The following is a 16,283-nucleotide window of genomic DNA, read 5'->3' as shown; positions in this document are numbered from 1 at the left end:
CCTCCTGCAGGCCCCCCACTGGGGACCGAGCCTGCAACCCGGGCCTGTGCCCTGACTGGGAATTGAACTGTAACCTCCGGGTTCCTAGGTCGACGCTCAACCACTGAGCCACACCAGCAGGGCTCATACTGTATTTCTTGTCCTGCTCAGGACAGCTGCTGCGTCTCGCAGCCCAGAATCTCCAGCCTCAGGGCAATGTGGTTCACCCAGCTCCGGGGGTGAATTCTCAGGTAGCGTGTCAGGAGCGGTGGGTCTAGCGAATTCACCACAGGTGTGAGGGAGTCTTGATTTCCCTGAAAAACCTGAAAGAGGAATGACAGCATTTATTTGTTGTCCGGCAGGAAAAAAATTATGTTTTCCCAACATGGCCAGGAGAAGTGAGTGTGACATCTAGAATTAAGGGCACTCTGCTTGCTGCTGTGGAGGCCTTTGTCTTTAGGTCCTGGACAGTGCCAACTCCTTTTTTTTTTTTTTTTAAATATATTTTATTGATTTTTTACAGAGAGGAAGGGAGAGAGATAGAGAGTTAGAAACATCGATGAGAGAGAAACATCGATCAGCTGCCTCCTGCACATCTCCTACTGGGGATGTGTCCGCAACCCAGGTACATGCCCCTGACCGGAATCGAACCTGGGACCCTTCAGTCCGCAGGCCGACGCTCTATCCACTGAGCCAAACCGGTTTCAGCCCAACTCCTTTTATCATGAGAGCCTTTGTATACGTGGTTTCCAGTGTTGAGAATGCTCTTACCCCTCCTGTTATCCCATTTTTATCCTTTGGGTCTTGGTTTAAATACTATGTCTTGCCCAGCCGGTGTGGCTCAGTGGTCGAGTGTTGACCTATGAACCAGGAGATGACAGTTTGATTCCCAGTCAAGGGCACAGGCCCGGATTGCAGGCTTGATCCCCATTGGGGAGGCAGGAGTCAGCTGATCAATGATTCTCTCTCATCATAGATGTTTCTCTCTCTCCCTCACCCTTCTTCTCTGAAATCAATAAAAATATATTTACCAAATAAAACTAAGGCCATTCTTTTACATAACCACAGGATAACATTATTATAGCCAACAAATGTATTATTGATATCACAATGTTGTCTTCATATAGTTTTCTAATCCAGAATTTAGTAAAAGATCTCACATTGCATGTATTTATCATATCTCTTTAATCTAGAAGAGACTCCTACTCTCTGGTCTTTTTTTTGACCTTCATGACATTGACTTTATTTATTTATTTACTTATTTGGATTTGGAAAATTTACTTTGGAAATCTGGGGCATTGGCATTTAAAAATATATATATTTTTATTGATTTCAGAGAGGAAAGGAGAGGGAGAGAGAGATAGAAACATCAATGATGAGAGAGAATCATTGATCGGCTGCCTCCTGCATGCCCCACACTGGGGATCAAGGCCGCAACCCAGGCATGTGCCCTTGACCAGAATCAAACCTGAGACCCTTCAGTCCTCAGGCCGACACTCTATCCACTGAGCCAAACCAGCTAGGGCGGGGCATTGGCATTTTTAAAAACGTCCAGCACCATTGTGCTATAGAATGTCCTACATTCTAAATTTGTGTGACTGTTTTCTCGTTATTAGCTTTTGGTTAAACATTTTCAGTGCAAATACTAAGTAGGTGATGCGTCCTTCCCATCACACCGCATCAGGGGACACATAATACCAGCTGGTCCCATTATTGACACGAGTTTGGCCACTTGGTTAAAGTGATGATCACCAGCTCTCTCTGTGATAGAGGTAGCTATCTCCCTTTCCTGGCCAACAATCTGTGAAACGATGTAAATATTCAGTTCCCCATCAGGCTTTCAATCAATGGTTTTGGCATCCCTTAAAGTTCCCTGCAAGCATTCAATAGCATGCTGATAGTTGCAAATTGATTTCCTAATTTTGTCATTTCTTCCACATTTTTATCGTATGCCAGAAGGCAGAGACACAAGATGATCAAAGATGCAATCACATTGAAGGCTTCTGTTTGGAAGTGGTGTATGTCATGTCTACCTACTACATTCCATTAGTCAAAAGGAGTACTATTGCCAAGCCCAAAGTCAATGGAGTTTCCAAGGAAGGAGGGAATGAAAAAGCAAGGACAAACAATAATACCCTTTACCTCATCTGCCATTGTCTGTTCATTTAGAAATTCCTTATTTTTTTCTCGTTCTATCAGTAAGAGGTGGTTTTATAAAAGGTTTGGGCGACCTATTACGTTTCTTAGTCCAGGAGTACCGCCTACTGTTGATAAAGTGAAGTGCAATCTATTTCTTACTAGATGGGCCAGTAAGGGGGTTGTTTCTTGTGATTTTGTGATTTGTTTTTGCTTTTACAGGACACTTAATTTTCACCATTTGAATTCTTTTTGTTCATCACAAAGCCTGCAAGATATGTAACCCCCTACACCAGAAACAAATGCCTTTTCAAATCTGCGGCCTCTAGCCACACATACTTTCAATCTCTTTTTAGAAGTGATTTTATGGACTCGAATGGGAACTAGACCATTGGCTCTCCTGGGTGTCCAGCTTTCGGATTCAGCCTGTAGATCTGGGGACTTGTCAGCCTCCATAATCCTGTGAGCCAACTCCTTATAATGAATCTCTTTATACATACACTCCCATGTACCTAGGCACACACGTGCACATCCTATTGGTTCTGTTTCTCTGGAGAACCCTGACTACTACTTGTGTACGTGGAATCATACAATATTTGCCCTTTTATGTCTGGCCTATTTAACTCGGCATAATATTTTCAAAGTTCATCCAGAATATCCTCCAGAATGTATATTATCTATACCCTAAGTCTTTCATTCAGCCTTAAGAGGCCAGGGAATTCTTGGAGGAGATGATGTTTATCTGAGACTTTTAAAGGATGAACAAGGTGACAGGGACAGTGGGAAATCCCTAGAAAAAAAACGTTCCAGGTAGAAGAAACAGTATGTGTAAAAGCCTGTTGTCAGAAGGAACATGCAATTTTTAGGGGCCTGGGAGTTTATTATTCTGGGTGGAGCTTAGAGAGCAAAGGAGCAGGTGTCAAGAGACTGTACTAGAGAGATTAGTAAGGGCCACATCATTCTTGGTGAAAAAGAAGATAAAAGACACCATAGAGATGAATTATACATCCCCTCATAACTCATGAGATAGCAAGACTTTACTAGTACACTACATCCTCTAAATAGCATAATTTGTTGACGTATCTAGCAAATCAACATCAAGAAGGAAGACTGTCTGGGTCACTAAAGTTCAAGGTCAATGAGGCTTGGGAATCTAAGTTGCTGATGAGGGATACAGACACCATGAAGCCTTTGGGAAATACTTGTCATTCTTCCTTACCCCTCTGCTTCCACAATCCTGGATGACATGAAAATTCATGAGGAAAATCAACTTTGGGCTCTACGCTGCCCTTTTCTGGGTATTATACATCCTTGCCTAGAGTCACTGTGTCCTCCCCAAATGCTTTTCATGGTGTCCTATTACTACAGATACTCGGTGAAGTTTATCCTGAAAGTTTGATCCTGTATCAACCTTGTTGTGCTCTTAAATGTCACGCTCTCGGTCAGGGTTGTGCCTTTCCTATGAGAGCAGCATACCTTTACTTTGCCATTCTGAAGACACGGAGTCCAGTTATGGCCATCTTGGCTGCTGGAGATGAGGAACTCCTTCACATACATGCTGGTAAGGAGAGATTTCGCACCCTGGGTGGTTATTCCTGTGACTTTCCTTGTCTTCCGGAAGTCCACTTGCAGCCACTCTTCTGGACTATTCACCTGAGGAATAATCTAGTTAGACTAGTTTCCCGTTGGTCAGGATTTGCTCCCAGAAATCCCGAATTCCTTCTCATTAACCACGTCACAGCACCTACACTCTGCGTTTTAATTGTCTTTGTCAGTCCCCCTTCTTAGACTCTGAGTAACTTGAGGGCTATCATTCTTCATGATTCATTTCAGTATCCCCAGGGCCAGCTATTGAATCGATACTTAGTAAATGTTTGATGGATGAATATATGAGCCATAGAGAGATTGGCTATTTATTAAGTTTAGCCATGTGTTATATAACCTATTTTGTTTAAAGTAAGCCCCCAGTCTGGCTGGTGTGGCCCAGTGGTTGAGCATCAACCTATGAACCAGGAGGTCACGGTTCAATTCCCAGTCAGGGCAAATGCTTGGGTTGTGTGCTTGATCCTCAGTGTGGGGCGTGCAGGAGGCAGCCAATCAATGATTCTCTCTCATCATTGATGTTTCTCCCTGAAATCAATAAAAATATATTTAAAAATAAAATAAATTAAGCCCCCGAAAGGAGCAGACACCATTAACTCCATTCATCCCCAAAAGCTATTCAGTGGTTGAAAACTCATAGACTGAGTGGTTCTGGAAAAGAATTGTGCCCAATGAACTGTTCCATGACTGTGACCCTTTTCTTTGAGACGCTGAGAAATCTGCATAAAGAGCTAATTATTGAGCCGAAACCGGTTTGGCTCAGTGGATAGAGCGTCGGCCTGCGGACTGAGAGGTCCCAGGTTCGATTCCGGTCAAGGGCATGTACCTGGGTTGCGGGCACATCCCCGGTGGGGGATGTGCAGGAGGCGGCTGGTCGATGTTTCTCTCTCATCGATGTTTCTAGCTCTATCTCTCTCCCTTCCTCTCTGTAAAAAAATCAATAAAATATATTTTTTTAAAAAAAGAGCTAAGCCCTGACCAGTTTGGCTCGGTGGATAGAGCGTTGGCCTGCGGACTGAAGGGTCCTGGGTTCGATTCCGGTCAAGGGCATGTACCTAGGTTGCGGGCACATCCCCAGTAGGGGGTGTGCAGGAGGCAGCTAATCGATGTTTCTCTCTCATCGATGTTTCTAACTCTCTATCCCTCTCCCTTCCTCTCTGTAAAAAATCAATAAAATATATATTTTTTTTTTTTAAAAAAGAGCTAATTATTGATACTTCTTTCTGTGAAACTGGACTTCAGCTGGAATTCTATGACAGATATTAGCCTAGAACTGCATCTACAGATTCCGTTTCCAGTTAGGGATCATTTCCCCCGATGAATGCTGTGTGTTTGACACCGCTAAATATCTGTGGGTTTTTCTGCCCACAGTCAACCTTCCTTGACACTCTTGGGGAACAACCAGGTGACACAAATACCTCTGCGGAAACAGTCAAGGGCTTTCTTCATTCCTTCCCAACCGCTACTTCCCACGCTGCCGCAGCTGAATAGAATATTTGTTGCCTCTTACCCGGGGTCTCCAGGCATTAGTCCTCCCCTGGAGGTGAAGTCGGGCTTGTGGAGGAGACCAGGTGGCAAACACATTGTTTAAGTAGGAGGAGGCAGTAATCTGTGCGTCTGATATTGTTTTATTTTCCATTCCTAGTGGAATGCTGCAGCCTGAAGGAAACGAAAGGAGAATGTAATCACAGGGACAAGATGCAGCCCTGGTCCCACTAGCCTGCCTCCACTGACACTTGAGGACTACTGTCATCATGACGTCACTTCCCAGGAATTAACTTTTGCATTGATTCTGTTATTGGTAACATGCCCCCTTTTTTTCTGGTCAGATCTGCTCAGCTTTGACTTTGATTTATTTGCCTTGTTAATAGTACAGTAGGAGGTGGCTGCCCATGGGGAATCCCATGGTTAGAATGACAAATTCTTGCCCGGCTGGCGTGGCTCAGTGGTTGGGCACTGACTTATGAACCAGGAGGTCACTGTTCGATTCCAGGTCAGGGTTGTGGGCTCGATCCCCAGTGTGGGGTATGCAGGAGGCAGCTGATCAATGATTCTCTCTCATCATTGATGTTTTTCTCTCTCTCCCTCTCCCTTCCTCTCTGAAATCAATACAAATACATATTTTTTAAAAAAGAATGACCAAGTCCTGGGTTTGCCCAGGACTCTGCTGGTTTTAGCATTAATAGTTCTATGTGCTGAGAAAATCCGCAGCCTCTGGAAAACTAGGACTATTAATTATTCTATTCATGGTTGGGAGATGGAAGGATATGGGATGACATGGCACTTACTGTTTAAATCACAGCCCATCAACTCCATGCGGAGAGTGCTGCGGATGCTGTAGTGTGTTGGGTGCAAACGGATGTACCGAGCAATAATTGGAGGGTTAAAAATATTGTGTTTTATTCCAGACGAATCCACATTGCCAAAGAAGACCTGTAGAGAGGGATTAGCACAGATACGTGGAAAGTGAAGACAGAGCAAAAAGCAATTCCTCGCAATCACGTTTTCCTTTGTGCGTTTCTCAAAAGCATCCAACATTCAAAACCATTTTGGCTAGACAGATGTCAGGATAGAGTTCAAGAAGGAGAAAAATGCCAGGAAGAGGAATGGAGCAAGGGAAATCGGGTCTGGGCAGGTAAAGTAGTCTATTTTGGGCCCCATAAAAAGTTCCCCAATGTTGAGGAAGCCCTCTAGGGCTTTGCTAATCCAGTGTGGGCCACAGACCAGTAGCATCAGCATCACTTGGGAGCAATTAGAAATGTAATATCTTGGCCTTATTCTAAATCTACTGAATCAGAACATAAAATTGGAGAAGCACTAGCTTAGGGCAGAGCCAGCTAGGAAAGAGGACTGGGAATCGGCAGCTTACCACACTGGTCTCAATCGTCTTCCAAGAATGTGGGCTCTGCAGTCGAATGCTCTAACCGATGTCACCCCAATAAATTTAAAAAATACTCTGGGCTCTGTGTGCATGTGTGAACTGCTGGGCATTAATGAATGATTCCTTATGTATGAATTTATGAGAAAAATGTTAATATCCAACATGTGAAATTTAGGACCTTGACATGTCTACATTCTAGAGAAAAGCAGATGACATATTTAAGGGAAAAGGAACACAGTTTGAGAAGTATGGTAGTAATGCCAATTCCAAAGGCCTAGAATTAAAACATGGTGTACAGTGCAAAGAAAGTTGAAAATCATCTCTCATAAAATACCTGGCATTCTATATCTATTTGAATACACTGAAATAAGAATCAATATGTTTGTTATACAAGATGGGGCAAAAATAGGTTAACAGTTGTTCATATGGGAAATGATGCAATAATAATAATAATATGATGAACTCTGTTTCATGGACTCAACTATAAACCTACCTTTGCCCCACCCTGAATCACACATCTGAGTTATAGTATTATGAAGAATTTTTAAAAGGTGGATCCTCTCTCTTTTTTGATGAGCTTGATTAAAGGTTTATCAATCTTGCGCTAGCTGGTTTGGATTAGTGTTAGATCGTAGGCCTGTGGACCAAAGGGTCCTGGGTTAGATTACGGTCAAGGGCACATACCTCCTCCCCGGCCTGGGCCTTGGTAGTGGCTCATGCAGGAGGCAACCAATTGATATGTTTCTCTCACATCAATGTTTCTCTCTGTCTTTCCCTGTCTCTTCCACTCTCTTCAAGAATCAATGGAAAAATATCCTCAGGCGAGGATTAAGAAAAAAAAAAAAAGGTTTGTCAATCTTGTTTATCTTTTCAAAGAACCAACTTTTGGTTTCATTGATTTTTTTAGACTCTATTTTGTTTATTTCTGCTCTGACACTTATTTTTTCTTTTCTTCTACTCACTTTGGGCTTTGATTGCTCTTTTTCTAGTTTCTTTAAGTGTTAAGTTAGAATGTTTATTAGAAAATTTTCTTGCTTTTTCAGGTAGGCCTGTAATGCTATGAATTTCCTTCTTAGGAATGTTTTCACTGCGTCCCATAAATATTAGGTTGTTGTGTTCCCGTTTTCATTTGTTTCAAGGTATCTTTTGATTTCTTCCTTTATCTCATTGTTAACCCATTCATTGTTTAGTAGCATGCTATTAAGCCTCCAGGTGTTTGTGTTTTTCATATTTTTCTTGTGATTGATTTCTGGTTTCATATCGTTATGGTCAGAGAAGATGTTGCTATGATTTCAATCCTCTTAAATTTATTGAGACTTGTTTTGTGTCCTAAAATGTGGTCTATCCTAGAAAATGTTCCATGTGCACTTTGTTTTTTGTTTTTCTTCTTTTTTTTTTATTGCTTAAAGTATTACAAAAAGTATTACATATGTCTCTTTTTTTTTCCCTGCCTTTGACAATCCCCTGGCCTCCCCTACCCCCCAGTGTCTTATGTCCATTGGTTATGCTTATATGCATGCATACAAGTCCTTTGGTTGTCCATGTGCACTTTGAAAAGAATGTATATTCTGCTGCTTTGTGGTGAAATGCTTTCAAGATATCAAGTAAATACATCTGATCTAGTGCGTCATTTAAGGCAGTTGTTTCCTTGTTGACTTTCTGTCTGGAAGCTCTATCCATTGATGTCAATGGGTTGTTGAAGTCCCATACTATGATTGTATTATTGTCAGCATCTCCATTTATGTCCATCAAGATTTGCTTTAGGTATTTAGGTGCTCCTATGTTGGATGAATAAATGTTTACAAGGGTTATATCCTCTTATTGAATTGATCCCTTTATTATTATGTAGTTTCCTTCTTTGTCTTATTATAACTGTTGGGGCATGTTTCTTTGTCTACCCATTTTTGGCTGCCTCTGTATTTGTTTCTGTCCTATGAGGCTCAATAGCACAGTCTTCCTGATCACCCAAGCAAGGTGCTACAGGAATGTCCCTTCTATGGGTTATGTGAGCCTTCCTATTGTAATTGAGTCTTGATTGCTGTTGGCCTGTCTGTGCATGGGGTCAACCCATAGGCTGGCTGACTGTGGAGACTGAACATGACTACAGTGCATGAGCTGCTGTGCGGGTGCTGGTTTGCCTCAGCAGGGCCTGGTGTCTGTTGACATCTCCCTTTAGATGTGCCACTTGTGCAGTTAATTCAATCCTGCTCTGATGTTGTTTGAAGCAGGTGTATTTGTTCTGGGGGCTCTTGGGAGGGCTCTCGTGCAGGCCAATGCCAGATGCTGCCTGTGACTGGCCTTGGGCAACCTGTTTGGAAGTACAGTTTGTGGCTGTCTCTAATAGGCCTTGGTGTGCATAGGAAGGACCAAGCTGTAAACCAAGGCTGGCTTCCACCAGGGGGCAGGTCAGTAAAAGGTCCAAGGCATCTGAGATCTGCCTCGGCCTTCCTCTACCTCCCGGCAGCCTGTTTGGCTCAGTCACTGAAAGTGTCTCTGGTGGTACTAGAGTTTCATGGGGAAGGGACTCAGTGAGTCACCAGGTAGGGGAAGGTAGTGTTCACCAGATTGATACAGGTTCAATCTTGGTGTCAGTGCTGGGTCTGTGGCCACTTAGCAAATGTTCCAGGGTATACCAAGTCTAGTTTCCATCCTCCAGGTGCCCATTGACCTTTGTGGAAGGGCAGGGTCTCACAAAATTGTCAGGGTGAGGCCAGCAGAGTTTATCAGGCCCAAACGGGCCAAGATTTGGCCCTGTGAAGGGAGGGCTCAATACCAATCAGGTGTGTGAGGGGAAAATGGCCCCTGTCCTTGAGCCACACAACTCATTGTGTTCCAGATTCTGCCAGGAGTTCAAGCTCAGCCAGGCGGGGCTGCTGAGAGTTGGGAGGGTGGGGCCAGTGGATCTCCCATGATGGGGAGCATCAGTCAGGCTTGGGGGAAGGCTCAGTCTCCAGAGGCACCAAACTCAATCACTGACACTGTCTGAGCCTCCCCGGATCTCTACACCCCTTTCCAGGCAGTTGATTCCTCAGCAGAGTGTGAGCTCTGCAGGGTGAGGTGACAATGAGTCCAGAGGGTAGGGCTAGTGCATTCTCCCAGGCTGATGCTGTAAGGGAGTACTTCATTCAAGAAAGATGACTTCTATGGTATGGGAGAGGGACTCAGCACAGGGATCCTGGTGGCTGTCCCTTCAGCTCTCTCCCAAGAGCCACAAACCCCTGCCTCTCCCCACGTGACTCTAGTCTGCTCTGCCCTCCCATCACCAGAGCCCAGGGTGTGTGGTTGTGGATGAGATTTTTGTGTGCTGGCCTTTTAAGAGGGTGCCTTGGTTTCTAGCAGGTTCCTGCCAATTCCTGGCAGTTAGAATTCCCACTGATTTTCACAGCCAGATGCTATGTAGGATATTTTCCTGGCTCTGGTGCTGTGGGCTGAGAAGCCCAGTATGGGGTTGGGACCTCTCACTCCTCAGGGAGAAAATTTGCTGCTGAGATATCCCTCCAGATTCTCAGGCCTGCCCCATGAGAACAGGGCCAGTCCTTTTCGAGTATCTGTGCTTCCTACCAGTCTTGATGTGGCTTCTTCTATAAATCCTTGGTTATAAGACTTCTGTTCAGCTAGTCTTTGGTTGGTTACTCGGGTTAACTGTTCTATATCTTAGTTGTAATTCCAGTTTGGTTTTTGGAGGAGGTGAGTGTACACCTACTCTGACACCATCTTGGATCTCTCCTCTACAAAATATTTAAAGAAAGACTAATGCCAATCTTTTCCAAACTCTTCCAAAAGACAGAAAAGGAGAGAAAACTTCCCAACTTATCCTACAAGGTCAGCATTACCTTGACACCAAATCCTGATATATATACCACAAGAAAAAAATTACAGAGCAATATTCTTTACCAATATGGATGCAAAATCCTCATAAGAATTATAGCAAAATGAATCCAAGAGTATAGTATAAACATTCCATTCCATGTCCAGGTAGAATTATCACAGGAATGCAATGGTGGGTGGTTCAACATAAGAAAAGTGATTAATCGCCAAACGGTTTGGCTCAGTGGATAGAGTGTCGGCCTGCGGACTGAGGGGTCCCAGGTTCGATTCTGGTCAAGGGCATGTACCTTGGTTGCAGGCACATCCCCAGTGGTGGGTGTGCAGGAGGCAGCTGATCGATCTCTCTCATCGATTTTTCTAACTCTCTAACCCTCTCCCTTCTTCTCTGTAAAAAATCAATAAAATATATTAAAAAAAGAAAAGTGATTAATCAACACCACATTAGTGAACTAAAAATAAAAACCAATATGACCATCTCAGTTGATGCATAAAAAAAAAAAATCAACAAAATCCAACAACATAAATTTCCACAACATAATAAAGGGCATTTAGAAAATACCTAAAGCTAATGTCATACTCAGTGGTGGAAGATAAAAACTTTTCCCCTAACATCAGAACAAGACAACAATGTTTGCCTTCACTGCTTCTATTCAAGGTTGTAAGAGAAGTTCTATCCAGAATAATAAGGAAAGAAAAAGAAATAAAAGGCATCCAAATTGGAACGGAAGAAGTAAAACTATCTCTATTTTCAGATGACATTATATCATCCTATCTAATAAAAGAATAATATGCAAATCAACCATCACTCCATCACAAAAGATGGCAGTGCCCATAACCACAAGATGGCGGCTCCCACTCCCCTCAGCCCTGCAGCTGAAGTGTCCAGGCCTGTTGGCCAGGCAGGTGGCGGAGGAGGAGGGGGGTGGCTGAGGGGCAGAGCCGGCGATCAAAGGGAGCAGGGGCAGAGCCGGTGATCGGAGGGGGCAGGGGGGGAGCCAGTGATCAAAGGAGGCAGGGGCGGAGCCTGTGATAGGAGGGGGCTGGTCTCCTGTCCAGGCCTGAGGCCTCAGGCGTGGGCAGGAGTGGAGCCGGCAATGGGAGGGGCCTGGGGCAGAGCTGGTGATAGGAGGGGACTGGGGGGGGGCAGAGTCTGTGATCTCAGGCCTGGGCAGAGGGTGGATCCAGCAATCAGAGGGGGCTGAAGGTCCCCTGCCCAGGCCAGAGGCCTCAGGCCTGGGAAGGGGTGGAGCTGGCGATCTCAGGCCTGGACAGGGGCGTAGCCAGCAATGGGAGGGGGCTGGGGCAGAGCTGGCAATCAGAGGGGGTTGGGGGTCCCCTGCCCAGGCCAGAGGCCTCAGGTCTGGGCAGGGGTGGAGCCGGCAATCTCAGGCCTGGGCTGGGGCGGAGCTGGCAATCGGAGGGGGCTGGGGGGTCCCCTGCCCAGGCCAGAGGCCTCAGGCCTGGGCAGGGGCAGAACCGGTGATTGGAGGGGGCTGGGGCAGAGCCAGCGATTGGAGGGAGCAGGGGCAGAGCCAGGGATTGGAGGGGGAAGGGGCGGAGCCGGGGATGGGAGGGGGCTGGGGGTCCCCTGCCCAGGCCTGAGGCCTTGGCCAGAGGCCTCAGGCCTGGGCAGAGGTGGAGTCGGTGATTGGAGGGGGCTGGGGGTCCCCTGCCCAGGCCAGAGGCCTTGGCCAGAGGCCTCAGGCCTGGGCAGAGGTGGAGTCAGTGATTGGAGGGGGCAGGGGCAGAGCTGGTGATGGAAGGGGGCTGGGGCAGAGCCAGTGATCAGAGGGGGTTGGGGGTCCCTTACCCAGGAATAGCCTGGGCAGGGTGGAGCTGGTGATCTCAGGCCTGAGCTGGGGCGGAGCCGGTAATCGGAGGGGGCAGGGGTGGAGCCAGCGATTGGAGGGAGCTGGGGGTCCCCTGCCCAGGCCAGAAGCCTCGGCCAGAGGCCTCAGGCCTGGGCAGGGGTAGAGCCGGCTCCTAGGGGAGCAGGGAACGGGCCTAAGCCGACAGTAAGACATCCCCTGAGGGCTCCCAGTATGTGAAAGGGGGTAGGCTGGGCTGAGGGACTCCCTCCCAGTGCATGAATTTTGTGCACCGGGCCCCTAGTATATTAGAAATCCCTAATGAATCCACAAAAGATTAAAGTTAATAAATGGATTCAATAAAGTTTCAGGATACAAGACCCTCCCCCCCACACACAAAAGTTGTATTTCTATAGACTAGCAATGAAAAATCCAAAGTGAAATTAACAAGTCTATTTAAAATAGCATCAAAAGAAATAAAATACACAGGAATAAATTTAGACAAGGAGGTGCATGACTTGTGCACTGAAAACTATAAAGAATTGCTGAAAGAAATTAAAGATGACCTAAGAAATGGAAAGATATCAGCACTCATGAATTGGAAGTCTTAACATTGCTAAGATGGCAATTCTAACCAAAGTTATTGACAGAGTGATAGATACAGATGTAACAAGACAATAAAACACAGAACCTGGCTAGAGAACCTAGTGAGAGAACATGGACACAGAACCTGGCTGGAGAACCTAGCGAGAGAACATGGACACAGAACCTGGCTGGAGAACCTAGCGAGAGAACATGGACACAGAACCTGGCTGGAGAACCTAGCGAGAGAACATGGACACAGAACCTGGCTGGAGAACCTAGCGAGAGAACATGGACACAGAACCTGGCTGGAGAACCTAGCGAGAGAACATGGACACAGAACCTGGCTGGAGAACCTAGCGAGAGAACATGGACACAGAACCTGGCTGGAGAACCTAGCGAGAGAACATGGACACAGAACCTGGCTGGAGAACCTAGCGAGAGAACATGGACACAGAACCTGGCTGGAGAACCTAGCGAGAGAACATGGACACAGAACCTGGCTGGAGAACCTAGCGAGAGAACATGGACACAGAACCTGGCTGGAGAACCTAGCGAGAGAACATGGACACAGAACCTGGCTGGAGAACCTAGCGAGAGAACATGGACACAGAACCTGGCTGGAGAACCTAGCGAGAGAACATGGACACAGAACCTGGCTGGAGAACCTAGCGAGAGAACATGGACACAGAACCTGGCTGGAGAACCTAGCGAGAGAACATGGACACAGAACCTGGCTGGAGAACCTAGCGAGAGAACATGGACACAGAACCTGGCTGGAGAACCTAGCGAGAGAACATGGACACAGAACCTGGCTGGAGAACCTAGCGAGAGAACATGGACACAGAACCTGGCTGGAGAACCTAGCGAGAGAACATGGACACAGAACCTGGCTGGAGAACCTAGTGAGAGAACATGGACACAGAACCTGGCTAGAGCCTGGCGGGAGAACCTGGCTATGCTGATTAACTGAACCCTGTCTCCGTGTCCTTCATTCTTCGTTGACTCTGTCCACACCTTTGGGAACCCCTGGACCTGCTGGGGCTGGACCCCAACACAATGAAGGATGCAGAGTGATGTTACTAATGTACACACCTTCAATCGTGTGTAACACTCCCTGCCACAATAAACTCTATTTCCTAGAACTTAAAAAATAAAATTAAAATAATATGGTGAAACAAACAAACAAAAAAAAGGGTGTTGGATTTTGTCAAATGTTTTTTCTGTATCAGTTTATATAATTATGTGATTTTTGTCTCTCAGTTTGTTTATGTGATGTATCACATTTGTTGATTTGTGGATATTGTACCATCTTTGCATCCCCGGAATAAATTCCACTTGGTCATGGTGCATGATAAAAAAAAAAAAAAGTTATTGACAGAGTAAATGCAATTGCTATCCCAATCCCAATGATTTGTTACAAAAATGTAAAAGCCAATCCTAAATTCAAATGGAATTTCAAGAGACTTTGAATAGCCAAAATAATCTTGAAAAAGGAAAACAGTTTGAGGACACACACTTCCCTATTTCAGAACAGCATAAAGCTACAATTATCCCAACGATGTGGTGCTAGCATAAGGACAGATAATTAGATCAATGGAATAAAATTAAGAATCCATAAATAAACCCATAATGCTATTCATGCACGTACACCCCTAAGAACTGAAAACAGGTATTCAAATGGAACCCTGTTCTAGAATGTCTATTGCAACACTACTCACAATAGCCAAAAGGTGGAAATGACCCAAACACCCATCAACTGAGGAACTAATTAATGAACAACATGTAGCTCACCCATACAATGGAATATTATTCAGCCACAAAAAGGGAATGAAGTGCTGATTCTTGCTACCATGTGGTTGAATTAGAACGAGAACATCAAGCTTAGTGAAAATAGCCAGACACAAAAGGCCAACCATTTTTTGTATGATTCCTTCTCTAGGGAGTTTCTAGGATAGGTAAACCCCTATGGACAGGAAGCGGGTTCATGGTTGCCTGGGGTCTAGGGGAGGAGGAGAGGGCATGTGGGGGTGGGGAGAGGAGGAGGGCGGTGGGAGTGACTGCCACACAGGGTACAGGGGTTTCTTTGGGGGAGGTTCCAACGCTTTGGAAGTAGGTAGGTGTGCTGGCTGTCCAACATCACCAGTTATACCTGGTGCCACTGGATCCCACATGGTTTTTCTCTACAACAGTCCTGTCCAGTGGACAGTGAGAGTTCCCTCAAAGAGAGGGTCCCATGAGCAAGGGTGAGCAGGGCGCTGCCAGCGCCCCTTCTTTGCAGGCCGCGGCCCACCGGGGCCAATGGGAAAGCAGTGACCTCACCGAACTTATGTGTCATACAGTCTGTACCTGGACCAATGAGGGGTCGGTCCATGGTCGCGAGGCTACGGAGCAGGAGCCTCTGTACTGGCCACCTTGGGCGGTTGAGACCAACGGGCATCTTCCTGAACCTAACCGCACTGAACCGCACGGCAGAGCTAGACGGGTCGGAGGCAGCGCACCCCAGCGCCCAGCATGTCTGAGCAAAGGAGCCGCGGAGGTTCTTCTGGTCACCAGAGGCGGAACCGCACCCGAAGCCGCACCCGCAGAGCTGAATTGACCTTCTCTGTGAGCCACCTGGAGCACCTCCTGCTGGACGGCCACTACACCCAGCGTCTCAGCGCCAACGCACCTGTGTATCTGGCGGCCATCATCCAGTACCTGACGGCCACGATCCTGGAGCTGGCGGGCAACGAGGCCCAGAAAATCGGCTGCAGGCGCATCACCCCGGAGCTGCTGGACATGGCGATCCACAACAACGCACTGCTCAGCGGTTTCTTCGAGAACACCACCGTCTCCCAAGTGGCCCCGGGCAGGCGGTAGCTTCCCAACATGACCTGGGCTCCCCGGGCCTCGGCCCACTCACAGCCCAGGCAGCCCGGGCCTGTCTGGCGCCTTGGGCCAAGTTATTGAAAATAAAGTGTTGAAGGAAACCCCTGTGCCTGCTTCAGTCACTCTGTGTGGGAGGTGGTTGGAGGGATGGGCTGGTGGTGGTGTGTTCCTGGGAGCGGGGGTGGAGTCGGGGATGACAGGACGGGAGCGGGGGTGGAGTCGGGGATGACAGGACGGGAGCGGGGTGGAGTCGGGGATGACAGGACGGGAGCGGGGGTGGAGTCGGGGATGACAGGACAGGAGCAGCCCCTCATGGTGACAGTGCAGGGGGTGGTCCAGGGTGGGAGAGGCTGGCTGGGTGAGGGTAGGCTGGGGTCTGGAAAACTCCCCCATCGCCTCTGAGCAAGTCAGAGCCTGGCAACGTCCCCAGAAGGCTGGTGTTCACTGGGGTGGAGTGCAAGACCATGACTCAGGCATCGTGATAGGGTGAAGGTGCAATGCCAACCCGCCTGCAGAATGGGGTGGGCGGAGTGGTTGGCATCGACTCCCATGGGGCAGTGGCTTTGACAGGAAGATTGAGGTCTGATGCGGGGGCC

At 46.9% G+C, this 16,283-nt stretch overlaps 2 protein-coding genes across 6 annotated transcripts in view; one reads left to right on the top strand and one right to left on the bottom strand.

Annotated features, from left to right (window-relative positions):
* F8 (coagulation factor VIII) overlaps positions 1 to 16,283 on the bottom strand; it is a 97,818-nt gene continuing 81,535 nt past the window's right edge. For 4 of the 5 annotated variants that reach the window (XM_036304845.1, XM_036304848.1, XM_036304846.1 and 1 more), the window contains 4 exons: positions 6,006 to 6,150; positions 5,228 to 5,376; positions 3,592 to 3,768; positions 1 to 302 (listed from right to left, as the gene is read on the bottom strand). In XM_036304845.1, coding sequence (XP_036160738.1) covers positions 147 to 302; positions 3,592 to 3,768; positions 5,228 to 5,376; positions 6,006 to 6,150 — 627 coding nt within the window. In that variant the 3' untranslated portion in view covers positions 1 to 146. Of the gene's footprint in view, positions 303 to 3,591; positions 3,769 to 5,227; positions 5,377 to 6,005; positions 6,151 to 16,283 lie in introns of those variants that run through there. The other variant, XR_004966916.1, reaches the window with a different exon arrangement.
* On the top strand, positions 15,202 to 15,786 carry LOC118653903 (histone H2A-Bbd type 2/3). Its single transcript, XM_036304851.1, has one exon. It carries the CDS (start codon positions 15,331 to 15,333, stop codon positions 15,676 to 15,678), a length of 348 nt encoding a protein of 115 aa, XP_036160744.1. The 5' UTR covers positions 15,202 to 15,330; the 3' UTR covers positions 15,679 to 15,786.

The sequence above is a fragment of the Myotis myotis genome, unplaced genomic scaffold, assembly GCF_014108235.1.
Source record: "Myotis myotis isolate mMyoMyo1 unplaced genomic scaffold, mMyoMyo1.p scaffold_m19_p_4, whole genome shotgun sequence".
Taxonomy (NCBI): domain Eukaryota; kingdom Metazoa; phylum Chordata; class Mammalia; order Chiroptera; family Vespertilionidae; genus Myotis; species Myotis myotis.
The sequence above is the reverse complement of the archived record's forward strand: the minus strand, read 5'-3'. Positions and strand labels throughout refer to the sequence as shown.

Excerpts from the sequence above, each read along its gene's own strand:
- LOC118653903 (XM_036304851.1), top strand. The coding sequence starts at position 15,331 with ATGTCTGAGCAAAGGAGCCGCGGAGGTTCTTCTGGTCACCAGAGGCGG.